Source organism: Macrotis lagotis, chromosome 2 (assembly GCF_037893015.1).
Source record: "Macrotis lagotis isolate mMagLag1 chromosome 2, bilby.v1.9.chrom.fasta, whole genome shotgun sequence".
NCBI lineage: Eukaryota > Metazoa > Chordata > Mammalia > Peramelemorphia > Peramelidae > Macrotis > Macrotis lagotis.
This window is the reverse complement of record NC_133659.1, coordinates 215,163,679-215,175,912: the sequence shown is the minus strand read 5'-3', so window position 1 is coordinate 215,175,912 and position 12,234 is coordinate 215,163,679. Positions and strand designations below refer to the sequence as shown.

Below are 12,234 nucleotides of genomic sequence, written 5' to 3'. Positions count from 1 at the left end.
GGATGTTGTTCAATTAATCTTTCTGCCTAACTCTAGATAAAGGAAGGGAGTGGGAAATGGAAACCCAGATAAATGGGGGGGGGGGGTCATTACACTCTGGGTCCATAGGGTCCTACTTACCTAGGAGGAGAATTCCCTGACAGGAAGATATGGTAGCCTGGGAACAAAGCAATATAGCAGAGTTGAATAAGAAAGATGAGAGGAAATATCATCTCAGGCAAAGTTGCATGCAAGGGAACTATAAACCTTTATCTTATTCCAACTAGTATTTTTAGCAAATGTTCTGGAGCAAAGACTTCAAGTGCTGCTGGTTCTGGTGCCTGGTTTTCTGCTCCTGGATACTATTCTACTCACAAATTTCACTATGAATTTCAGCAATTAATGGCTTGGCCACACTACAGCTGTTCTGACTTCAAAGTATGGTTATAGTTTTAACTGTGATTTCCTTTTTTGTTGTTGTTGGCAGTGTGCCTCATATTCTGTTCTTTTGGAGAAATTTACTTGTTAGCTTAGAATTAACGTTTAAATAATTTATCCCTGGACATAAAATATGGCTTGAGTCCTAGTGTGGTCATGCTAAAGAATGTCTTAGGTGTTCTTTGTACTGTACAGGACTTGGGCCCTGAGGGACTGATTAGGCTATATGGTTTTAATGATCTAAATTATATGCATAGTTTTTAGTCATGCAGATTCTGAATGGTGATAGACTAAATGCACCAAGTTCTCCTTTGGGAGGAATCTCATATAAACTGATATTAAGAAGGGAGTATAGGGGGTGGCTAGGTGGCGCAGTGGATAGAGCACCAGCCCTGGAGTCAGGAGTGCCTGAATTCAAATCCGGCCTCAGACACTTAATAATTACATAGATGTGTGGCCTTGGGCAAGCCACTTAACCCCATTTGCCTAGCAAAAACCTTAAAAAAAAGGGAATATAACTTTGAATTTCACAAAGTATTATACCTTTCTAGAGCATCTAGCAGTCAGAAAGAAAGAATTCAAATACCAAGGAACTAGAGTCAAGATCACACAAGACAAGTATCTTCCTAAATCAAGGATATGAATCTTTAATAGAATAGAAAACTTTAAAGAATTCTTGATTAAAAGATCAAAACTGAGGAGAACCTCTGACCTTAACTACAGGAGACAAAAGAAATCTAGAAAAGTAATTCCATTTGAGTCACTGGGACATGCTAAAACATAATCAAGTACTTACATTCTAAGAGGGGAAGAATATATAAATTTTCCTTCAGAATCTTACTATCTTCAAGAATCATAAAGAGTAAAGAAAGACAAATACAGAGCAAGGAATTTTTTTCTATTGGTGATGTTGAAAGAAATTAGAGGGGGGAAGGAATATATTAGAGAGTAGATGAGAAATGAGGAGGACAAATTTATTATTTCTCATAATTAGGTTTCATCCAAATAAAAGCATATAGACATGGAAAAAGAGATTTAAAAGAGACCTTAAGATGAAACTCATATCATCTGATTTGAACAAAGCAGAATCAAACATATTAAAACACAAAGAATTTGGTATTGATATGCATTAAATGCACATGGAAACAGGAAAAGAGTGTTTAAGAGAGTGAATAGAGTGTGGAAGGGAATAGTTAACAAGCAAAATAAACTTCAACTTTGGAGTTTTGATCATAGAGGAAAGATTCGGTGGAGAAGGAAAAAGTCTAAGAACTAATGATGAGTTGAGTGAAGAGAGGACAAGAACATACCATTTCAACTATTCATTACTAGAGTCGATCCCATTCCATTTCTTTCCTTATATTATTCTTCCTTAAAAACAAGTAAGGAGGGACGGCTAGGTGGCGCAGTGGATAAAGCACCAGCCTTGGAGTCAGGAGAACTTGAGTTCAAATCCAGTCTCAGACACTTAATAATTACCTAGCTGTGTGGCCTTGGGCAAGCCACTTAACCCCATGTGCCTTGCAAAAAAAAAAACCTAAAAAAATAAGTAAGGAAAGAAAAACAGATAGAAAGAAAGAGAGAGAGAAGAAAGAAAGAAACAAACAAACAAACAAAGAAACAAAGAAAGAAAAGGAAGAAAAGGAAGGAAGGAAGGAAGACAAGGATATGATTGATACAGGAAAAAAATTAACAATCAAAACTAATTGTATAATAGGATAAACTATTCATAAAGTAGAAATGGGAAGCAGAATGGATTCAATACAACCTACTTGAAACATAAAGATTCATAGGGAGCTAAAATGAGGGCTTAAAGAAGAATTTTTTTTAAAAAATCAGACAAATCAACAGTTAAAAATGAACAAGGTAGAAAGACTACCAGACTGCTTTCTGTGGGGGGTGGGGGAGGGAAGGGAGATTGGGGGGAATTGTAAAATTCAAAATAAATAAATTTTTTTTTTTTAAAATGAACAAGGTTTTTAAAAAAAGCAAAAATGTAGGTTATGAAATAATGTCAATACTTAATGCATGTTCACTTAATGCATTCAGGATTGATATAATTTCATAATCTTTCTATCTATATATATATATTAATATAATATAGCACCCAGTGTATAGCACCTAAGTACTTAAAGGAATTTTAATTATAGAGAAAAATAGACAGCAAAACATTGTTCTCCTTTCAGATATAAACAAATATAACAAAAAAGATAAACAAGAAATGTTATTTAATAGAATTTTAACAAAAGTTATATATGATAGATCTCTAGTGGTTACTGAATGGAACCAAAAGAAATATACATATTTCTAAGTTATTTGGAACCATTGCAAAAATTGACAATGTGCTAAATACAGAAAAAAGTAATATTAAATATTCTTTACTGATCACAAGACAATAGAAATCATAATCAATAAAAGATTTTTGAAATGAGATATTATCAACAGAGACAACTACAAGATTAAGACAACATTTCAAAACTTTGTGGAAACAGTCAATGTAGTCTTTAGGGGAAAATATATATTTCTAAACATATTCATAAAAAAAGAAAAAACGCATCAATGAATTGCACAAAGGACTAGAAAAACTGTAAAATCAAAAAAATTCTAACTAAGCATATTGCTTGAAAATCAAAAAGATACAAAACTGAAAATTGAATTTTTTTTTAATTAGGAGCTGGATTTATGGGGGGTGGGGTAGAGGTAATTTAAAAAATAAATAAACCATTAGGGTATTTCTTTAAATAAGAAGAAAACCTAATTGACAATATCAAAAATTAAAAATGAAAATTTATAACAAATTAAGAGGGGAAATATAAGTCTTCCCCAATGGATTTGTTAGCACAGAATACGTTGTCCACAAAAGGTGCAATCAATCCTCTGATTGGAGACTCTACCTTGGAACGTGTCAAGGCTCTCAAAAAACATGACTTAAATTCAGTAGAAATAAAAAGGGACAATAAATGATCACAAGTACAGATAATGTGTTTCTATTAAGGTTCATCCTAAAGAAGTTAAGTGACCTGACAGTGAAATCTTATTTATCATGGATATAATGAAACAAACAAAAAGTTCTATTAAAAACAATATTCATGGTGGCACTTTTTATGTTAGCAAAAGAATTGGAAGTCAAGTAGGGCTCTTCAGTCTGAGAAAACTGAACTAATTGTTTTATATTAATGAAATAGAATATGAAGACATTGTGAATGAATGCAGACTAAAGAAAACAAAAATAAGAAACAACATACCATTGTTATGATAATATTAAAAGTGGCAGTGGAAAAAGGAAACAGAACTAAATGTTTTAAATGTTTGATTTTTGAATACAATATAATTTTTCAGTAAAAAAATGAAAGACTGAATACAGATCAGTAATTATAATTGCATCAATCAGTTTTACCCAATTATGCTTTTTTCTATTATAAGAAAGAATAAAGGGAAAGAAATTTGTCATAAAAACAAACTGCATTAAATAAAATATTTATTTCTTTTAAATAGTGACCCAGGAGAAATGATTTCAAGAAATGACATATTGAAAACTCCTACTCCTGGGAATTACAACATCAAAACCTTATTTTAGAATTGACTTCTCTCACTTCCTGTTTATGACGTAATCCAACTGGTGTGACAAGAATACATTCTGTTCCAAGCACAGACTTCAGCTCTAGAATACCCTCAAGGCTCTGCCGGGTCCTACCTGTCATTGCATGAGGGATGTTAGTGATCATGACCCGCTGATTTTGCATTCTGATTCCTGTCTCTGGGTTCTGCATCTCTTTCACCAAAGTTTCAATCTGAAAGACAGAATGGAGGGAGGTTAAAAGATGAGTACCAGGGGTGGCTAGGTAGTGCAGTGGATAGCACACCAGCCCTGGAGTCAGGAGTAACTAAGTTCAAATCCAGCCTCAGACATTTAATAATTACCTAGCTGTGTGGCCTTGGGCAAGCCACTTAACCCTATTGCCTTGCAAAACCTAAAAAAAAAATGAATACCATCTAACAAAGCATTTCTTGTCTATTTCCTCAGATTTTAAATCTTTTAAAATTATGTTACATTTTATTAAAGCCAGAAGAAAAAGAAACCTGATTCTAGATATTTGGCATACTTATATGGATATTCTATTTGTGTGATGCCAGATATCCAGAACTGTTTCTTTTACTTCTGGTTTTAATAAAACATAAATAAAAGTATTTGTAATTTTTTTCCATCCAGTTCATCTGGTCTTCAGATGACAAACATCATCTGTCACTTGAGCCATACTTGAAGACTTTCCGACTTGGGAAGACCTCTCAAAGCATACATCTACTGACACATGCTTAGAGAAACCCCCTAACATGATAAGTCATTAGAATAGGAATCATCAATCCACACGTATTTCTTAAACATCTACCATATATCTGACATGGGGGGGTGGGTGCAGATACTATGAACAAAGCAATCCCTAATCCCAAAAAACTTACACTATAAATGGGGGGGGGGAACAACAGGGTAAACGTGTGTATATAGGTGTATATATACACATTCATGTATATATATATATATATATATATATATATATATATATATATATATATATATAAAACAAAAATAAATACAAAGTAGTAATTGTAATAATAGCATTTATTTGGTTTAAAATCGCACCTTTCATACATTAACTCAGTTGATCCTCACAACAACCCTGTTGAAGGTAAGTGTATCCTCATTTTACAGATGAAGAAACTAAGGCCAAGAAATATTAAACAACTTGCTCTTCTTCTGTCACACAGCTGATATTTGGGGCAGGATTTGAGCTCAAGTCTGCATTGAATGATTTAATTGCCAATTATGAAATACAATATCATTTGGAAGATAACCAGACAACCATTGATGAGATCAGGAAAGTTTTCATGTAGCAGTAATGTTTGAGATACATCTTTTTTTTTTTAGTTTTTGCAAGGCAATAGGGTTAAGTGACTTGCCCAAGGTCACACAGTTAAGGTAATTATCAAGTGTCTGAGGTCAAATTTGAACTCAGGTCCTCCTGACTCCAGGGCCAGTACTCTATCCACTGTGCCACCTACCTGCCCCTGTGATACACCTCGAAAGAAGAGGCATTCTAAAAGATAGAGGTGAGGAGAGAGAACATTCCTTAGGTTTCAACTTTTAAAAGTTTTAGCTAAAATCCCACTGTCAAGAAAAAGTGTGTAAATATTTAACATAAACTGATGAAAAGTGAAATGAACAGAACCAGGAGAATACTATACACAGGAAAAGCAATATTGTAAGATGATCTACAGCAATACAATGATCCAAGAAAATTCTGAAGGACTTATGATGAAAGATGCTATCCATCTCCAGAGAAAGAACTGTTGGAGTATGAATGCAAATACTTTTCTTATATTCTTGGGAATTTTTGGTCTCTATTTTCTTTCACAGTATGACTTACATGGAAATGTGCTTTTCGGCAGAGCCAAGATGGCAATGTGAAGGGATCGAGTCTTAGGAGCTCTCTGATAAAAACTCATAAGCTAAGGACTCTAACTAAACTTTTGAGAGACAGAAACCACAAAGGGACCCAGTGAGGCAGTTCTCCTACTCAAGGTAACCTGGAAAAGAGCAGAAAGGCTGTGCTCCCCGGGTCGGAGGGGTGGCCCACCAGAGCGAAAGAACTTCAGCCTCCCGGAGGCAGCCCCAGGGTGCTGGGAGCCGCAGCTCACAGCAGCGGGGGAGTCTCCTGAGCTGCACCCCGGGAAGCACCGCGCACAAAGTGGGGGAACAGTGGGGGACCTCTGCCAGAGCAAGCACATGTTGCCTAGCCCTCAGGGCACACAGTCAGCAGCCCAGACCCGGAAACAAAAGCAGGTGGAGCCGGTAAGCAGGAGCCCCCAGGGCATGAGCCCATTGAGCTGAGGGAGCCCAGTGAAGAGAGACTGCCCAGCTCTGTCCTCTGCCCCTGGAACAGGACTCTGGGGCTCTGCCCACATTCAGATCCTGATCCCAGTCTAGCTCCCCCCATAGAACAACAGGGCCCCCCCACCTCAGCCCCCTGGCAGAGGGGAGCGCTTATGGTCATTCACAGACCAGGAGGGAGGACAGAGCCTCACACACTGAGACCCTTGTGGGAGTGTCCCAAAAGCTCAGGAAGCACCCCAAAAAACAGGCTTAGGCTGGGAAAATGAGCAAGCAAAGAAACAAGAGGAAGACCATTGAGAAATATTTTGCAAATGAGCCCAAGAAAGATCAAAATACTCAGTCTGAAGATGAGGAAGCACAAGCTCCTGCATCTAAAGACTCCAAGAAAAACAGAAATTGGGCTCAGGCTATGGCTGAGCTCAAAAAAGACTTTGAAAATCAAAAGTGGGAGTTGGAAGAAAAACTGGGAAAAGAAAGGAGAGAGATGCAGGAAAAACATGAAAATGAAGTCAGCAGCTTAGTCAAGGAAATCCAAAAAAATGCTGAAGAAAATAGCGTGCTAAAAACCAGCTTAGGTCAAATGGATAAAACAGTTCAAAAAGTTATTGAGGAGAAGAATGCCTTAAAAAGCAAAATTGGCCAGATGGAAAAAGAGATAAGAAAACTCTCTGAGGAGAACAAATCCTTCAGACAAAGAATAGAATTCAGGGAGATTGATGAATTTACCAGAAATCAGGAATCAATACTTCAAAACCAAAAAAATGAAAAATTAGAAGAAAATGTGAAATATCTCATTGAAAAAACAACTGATATGGAAAACAGACTTAGGAAAGATAATTTAAAAATTATTGGAATACCTAAAAGTCATGATCAGGAAAAGAGCCTTGACATCATTTTCAAAGAATTACTACAGGAAAATTGCCCTGATATTCTAGAAGCAGAGGGCAAAATAGAAATAGAGAGAATCCACCGATCCTCCAGAGAAAGAGATCCCCAAAAATCAAACCCCTAGGAATATTATAGCCAAGTTCCAGAATTCCCAAGTCAAAGAGAAAATATTACAAGCAGCCAGAAGGACACAGTTCAAATATCGTGGAGCTGCAGTCAGGATCACACAGGACTTAGCAGCAACTACATTGGAAGCTGGTAGGGCTTGGAATATAATATACCGGAAGGCAAAAGAGCTTAGAATGCAGCCAAGAATGAACTACTCAGCAAGGCTGAATGTCCTCTTCCAGGGAAAAAGATGGACTTTCAATGAACTAGGGGAATTTCAAATGTTCCTTTTGGAATGGCCAGAGCTGAACAGTAGGTTTGATCTTCAGATACAGGACTCAGGTGAAACATGGAGATTGGAGGAGAGGGGGGAAATATGAGGGACTTAATGAGGATGAACTGCATGTATTCCTGCATAGAAAAATGACACTGATAATACTCATATGAACCTTCTCAGTTAATAGAGCAGGTAGAGGGAGCTTTTATAGTTGAAGCACAGGAGAAAGCTGAATTCGAAGATAAAATATGGTGTAAAAATGGAGTCAATAGAAAAAAAAAGGGAAATGTAATGGGAGAAAGAAAAAGGAGAGGGGGGAATAGTCCAAGATATTTCACATAATAAGATTTTTTTTATTACAATGAGCTATTGCAATGATATGGAAGGGGGGAGGCAAGGGGGAATGAGGGAACCTTTGCTCTCATCAGAGATATCTAGGAGAGGAAACAGCAAATATACTCAATGGGGTATAGACATCTGGAGTAAGAAGGGGGGGGGGAGCAGGGGGAAGGGGTGGGGATGTGAATAAAGGAGGAGAGGATGGACCATGGTGGGAGAGTGGTCAGATATAACATTTCCTTTTTTACTTCTTGCAAGGGGCTGGGATTGGAAGGCCTGTCCAGGACCATGGGGCCAGCTGGATTCTGGGCCTAAGGGGTGGTATGGGGCTCAGGGCTTCTTGGCCCCAGGACCAGGGATCTGTCTGCTGTGCCACTCAGCTACCCTACAGCAGAGTCAGAGTGAAAGGAGAGAGAGAATATAGTACATGGTAGTGGAGAAATAAGAAAGGAGGAAGTTGCAATCAGCAATGGCAATGTTGGAAAAATATGGAAGTAACTTTTGTGATGGACTTATCATAAAGAATGTGATCCACCCATAACAGAGTTTTTGGTGTTGTTATTATTATTTGGGGGAGGCTGCAGGGCAAGTGGGGCTGGGTGGCCTGCCTGGGGCCACATAGCAGGGTGATCTTTGGGTGTCTGGGGCCGGATTCGGACCCAGGTGCCCAGCCACCCCTACTATTATTACTATTTTATTTTATTTTGGGTCTTTTTTTTTCTTCTTTTTGGTTTTTGCAGGGCAGTGGGGATCGGGTAGCTTGCATGTCACATGGCTGGGTGATTATTGGGTTTACGAGGCTGGATATGGACTCAGGTGCTTGTGGCTCCAGGGCTGGTGCTTCATCCATTGCACCACCTGGCCATACCTACAATTATTACTATTTTTTTTTCATTTTAATTTTTTTCTCTCCCCTTTACTTTTTTCGCCCAAGCAAGTCTATCTATATTCATGGGGGGAGGGGTATTTTGTTTACTTGTAAACAAGAATATTTTATTAATGTAAAAAAAACATTTGTACAAAATGAGAATAAAAAATAAATTAAAAAAAAGAAATGTGCTTTTCATGACTACACAAGTATAACCTATGTCAAATTGCTTGATTTCTCAATGGGGAAAGAGAGGGAGAGAATTTGGAACTCAAAATTTGAAAACAAAATTGTTAAAATTGAAAAACAACTAAAAATAATGTTTCACGTCCACAATAAATCTTTCCCAGTCCTTTAAATCTAGTGTCTTTTCTCTGAGATTATCTCGTTTATGTTTTACATATTTTGTAAGTACAGAGTTGTTTGCATTGTTTCCCCCCATTGTGAGTAAGCTCCCTGAGAACAAAAGCTGTTTTTTGCCTTTCTTTATCCCTATCACTTACAATAAGGCTAGAACATAGTAGGTTCTTAGTAAATGCTTCTTAACTAGATGTAACTTAACCAAATATCAACCCCTAAATAGTAGGGCATTTCATAAAATGGATAGAGGTTTTTGGACAACTGAATCAGTTAGCTTAGAGCAGATACTAAGGGTCATTTGGATATTTTTCATTTGCAGACCATACCAAATTATCAACTTAAAAATCCTAACCCTAAAAAGCTTCTAGATTTAAATTTTGAGTCCTAACTGTGGTTGCCTTGGTTGTGCCAGAGCAAATGATTTTGAGTTCCTCATAGTGGAGGCTCCTCACCCCTGGCTTAAAGGGTAGCAATAGATTTGGAGTTCTGAGTTTGTTTTTTAGGAAGACTGAGTGCATTCTAGGGCATCCGAGCTTTGTTCTGGCAACAAATGCTTTATGATGGCTATCAGCTGAAAGTGAATAAGGAAAGTGAATATGCTTCAGAAGGGGAATGAGTTTAGGAGTTACATAAAAGTCCAAAGCTCTTATAACTATAGCAGCTTGCTGGACAGGAAAGCTCTGATCAACTGAGTCCCCATAATCCTCCTGATGATGTTACAATAGTTAAGGGACAGAGACAATGAGATGTAAATGTGTGCCCCTTTCAGACTTTCAAGAAGCTATATTTTCAAGCTTTCAAAAACTCTAGATTCTGAGGAGCATATTTGCATATAAAAGGGTCAGGAATATTGGCTAAGGGTTGAGACTTGAAAGTTTTGAAGAGGGGAGCAAAGCTGACCTTTCTAATATTTGATCTTTGAAGAGAATTCAGAATTCTAGAATTATTGAATTTATGAGGAAGTATAGAATTAATGTAGAAAAATACAATTATTGAGCTCACTTTATTACCTTTTCCCTTGCTCCTCTTGTTTTTCTTTCAGTTGTTGTTGTTAGGGGAAGTAGGGACTTCTCATATCATCAGCAATTGTATTTTGCAGCAGAATTACATGGAGGAAACCAGTTCTGGAGCTGAGCAGTTGTTGGTTCCTGAAGAACCTGAGGCCAATATCATACTCCTTTTGGAGAAAACAATTCTCAGAGTCAAGACTGAGAAAGTAGAATCAAGGAGGCTCCTATCTATTCCAGGATATTCCAGATCTTTTGAGATTTTTTCAGAGGATTGTCTAGAATTTCAGAAATGTCATAAGTAAGAGCCCCTGGCGACTACAGTGTAACAGAGGAACAACATTCAGTGGAATCTGCAAGACCCAAGTCAGTGAGAGCAGCCCTGCAACATCAGAGATGTAACTTATTCTTCCTTATTTGTACTTTGTTACAACTATGCCTCTCTACTTGCAAACTCTCCATGTGTCTACTCCTCCCATTGATGCTGTATGTATTTGTGAGGGGACAATATTGATAAATCTGTAGTGCACTCTCCCAATGAATAAATCAGTAAGAATTTAGTATCTATTGGGTGCAAGCAGTGTGGATACAGATTAATAAAACAAAAACAAGTTCTATTCTCAAGGGCTTGCATTTTATTGAGATAATCGACAGGTCTATGTATGAACTGGGGGGAAAAACAAAATAAATAGGAGGTAGCTAGTAGGGCAAGTAGATGGAACAGTAGATACAGTACTGGGTTTGGGAGTCAAGAAGACTCAGCTTTCTGAGTTCATATTTGACCTCAGATACTACTTATGTGACCCTGGGCAAGTCACTTCACCTTATTTGCCTGTTTCCTCATCTGTAAAATGAGCTGGAGAAGGAAATACCAAATCACTCCATGATCTTTGCCAAGAAAATTCCAAATGGGTTCACAAAGAATCAGACACGACTGAAACAACTGAGCAACAAAATCCAAAGTAGATGAAGGGAAGGTCAGGGAAAGCTCCATGTAGGTATTTTATGAGACAAAGGTTGAGGAGGAAGTGTGTTCTAGGAATTGGGAACAGCTATTGCAAAAGCATAGAAATGGTAGGTGATGCTTATGTTTGAGGAATGCATGCCAGTTTGAAGGCCAACTTGGCAAGATCATAGAGTTTGGGAAGGATATTTTCTTTGCACAATGCCAAATATTCAGAATCAGTTTTCTTTTACTTGTGGTTTTAATAAAACATACTTTTTATTTTTTTTCAAATATCTCATTTTATTTTATTTTTTATTTTAATTTAATTTAATTTTTTTAACTCTCATTTTGTACAAATGTTTTTTTTACACTAATAAAATATTCTTGTTTAAGAGTAAACAAAATACACCCTAACAGCAACATGGGAGTGATGTTCAACCTGGAACAACAACTGGGAACAATTTTGGGCTGTCTGCAAAGGAGAGTACCATCTGTATCCAGATAAGGAGCTGTGGAGTTTGAACAAAGTACAAGGACTATTCCCTTTAATTTGGGAAAAAAACCCAGATATCTTATTGCCTGATCTTGTTACCTCTGAGAATTCTGTTCTCTTTAAGGATATGATTTCTCTCTCATCACACCCAATTTGGATCAAGGTACAACATGGAAACAAAGTAAAGACTGATGGAGTGCTATCTGTGGGTTGGGGGTGGGGGGAGGGAAGCAAGATTGGGGGAAAATTGTAAAACTCAAATAATATCTTTAATAAAAATAAAAAAATTTAAAAAAAGAGTAAACAAAATACCCCTCCCCCATGAATATAAACTTGCTTGGGAGATAAAGTAAAGGGGAGAGAAAAAAATAATAGTAATAATTGTAGGTATGGCCAGGTGGTGCAATTGATGAAGCACCAGCTCTGGAACCACAAGCACCCAAGCCCACATCCAGCCCCCACATCCAGTCCGATAGACCCAACAATCACCCAGCCATGTGACATGCAAGCCACCCGATCCCCACTGCCCTGCAAAAACCTAAAAAAAGAAAAAAAAGACCCAAAATAAAATAAAATAGTAATAATAGTATGGGTGGCTGGGTGGCAGACAGAGCATTGGCCCTTGAGCCAGGAGCATCTGG

The 12,234-nt window shown here is 37.4% G+C and overlaps 1 protein-coding gene across 3 annotated transcripts in view; it reads right to left on the bottom strand.

Annotated features, from left to right (window-relative positions):
• The window catches only part of RGS9 (regulator of G protein signaling 9), a 100,634-nt gene that overhangs the window by 73,084 nt on the left and 15,316 nt on the right, over positions 1-12,234 (bottom strand). For all 3 annotated transcript variants that reach the window (XM_074224731.1, XM_074224729.1, XM_074224730.1), the window contains exon 2: positions 4,112-4,208. In XM_074224731.1, the coding sequence (XP_074080832.1) occupies positions 4,112-4,208 (97 nt within the window). The remainder of the gene's footprint in view (positions 1-4,111; positions 4,209-12,234) is intronic.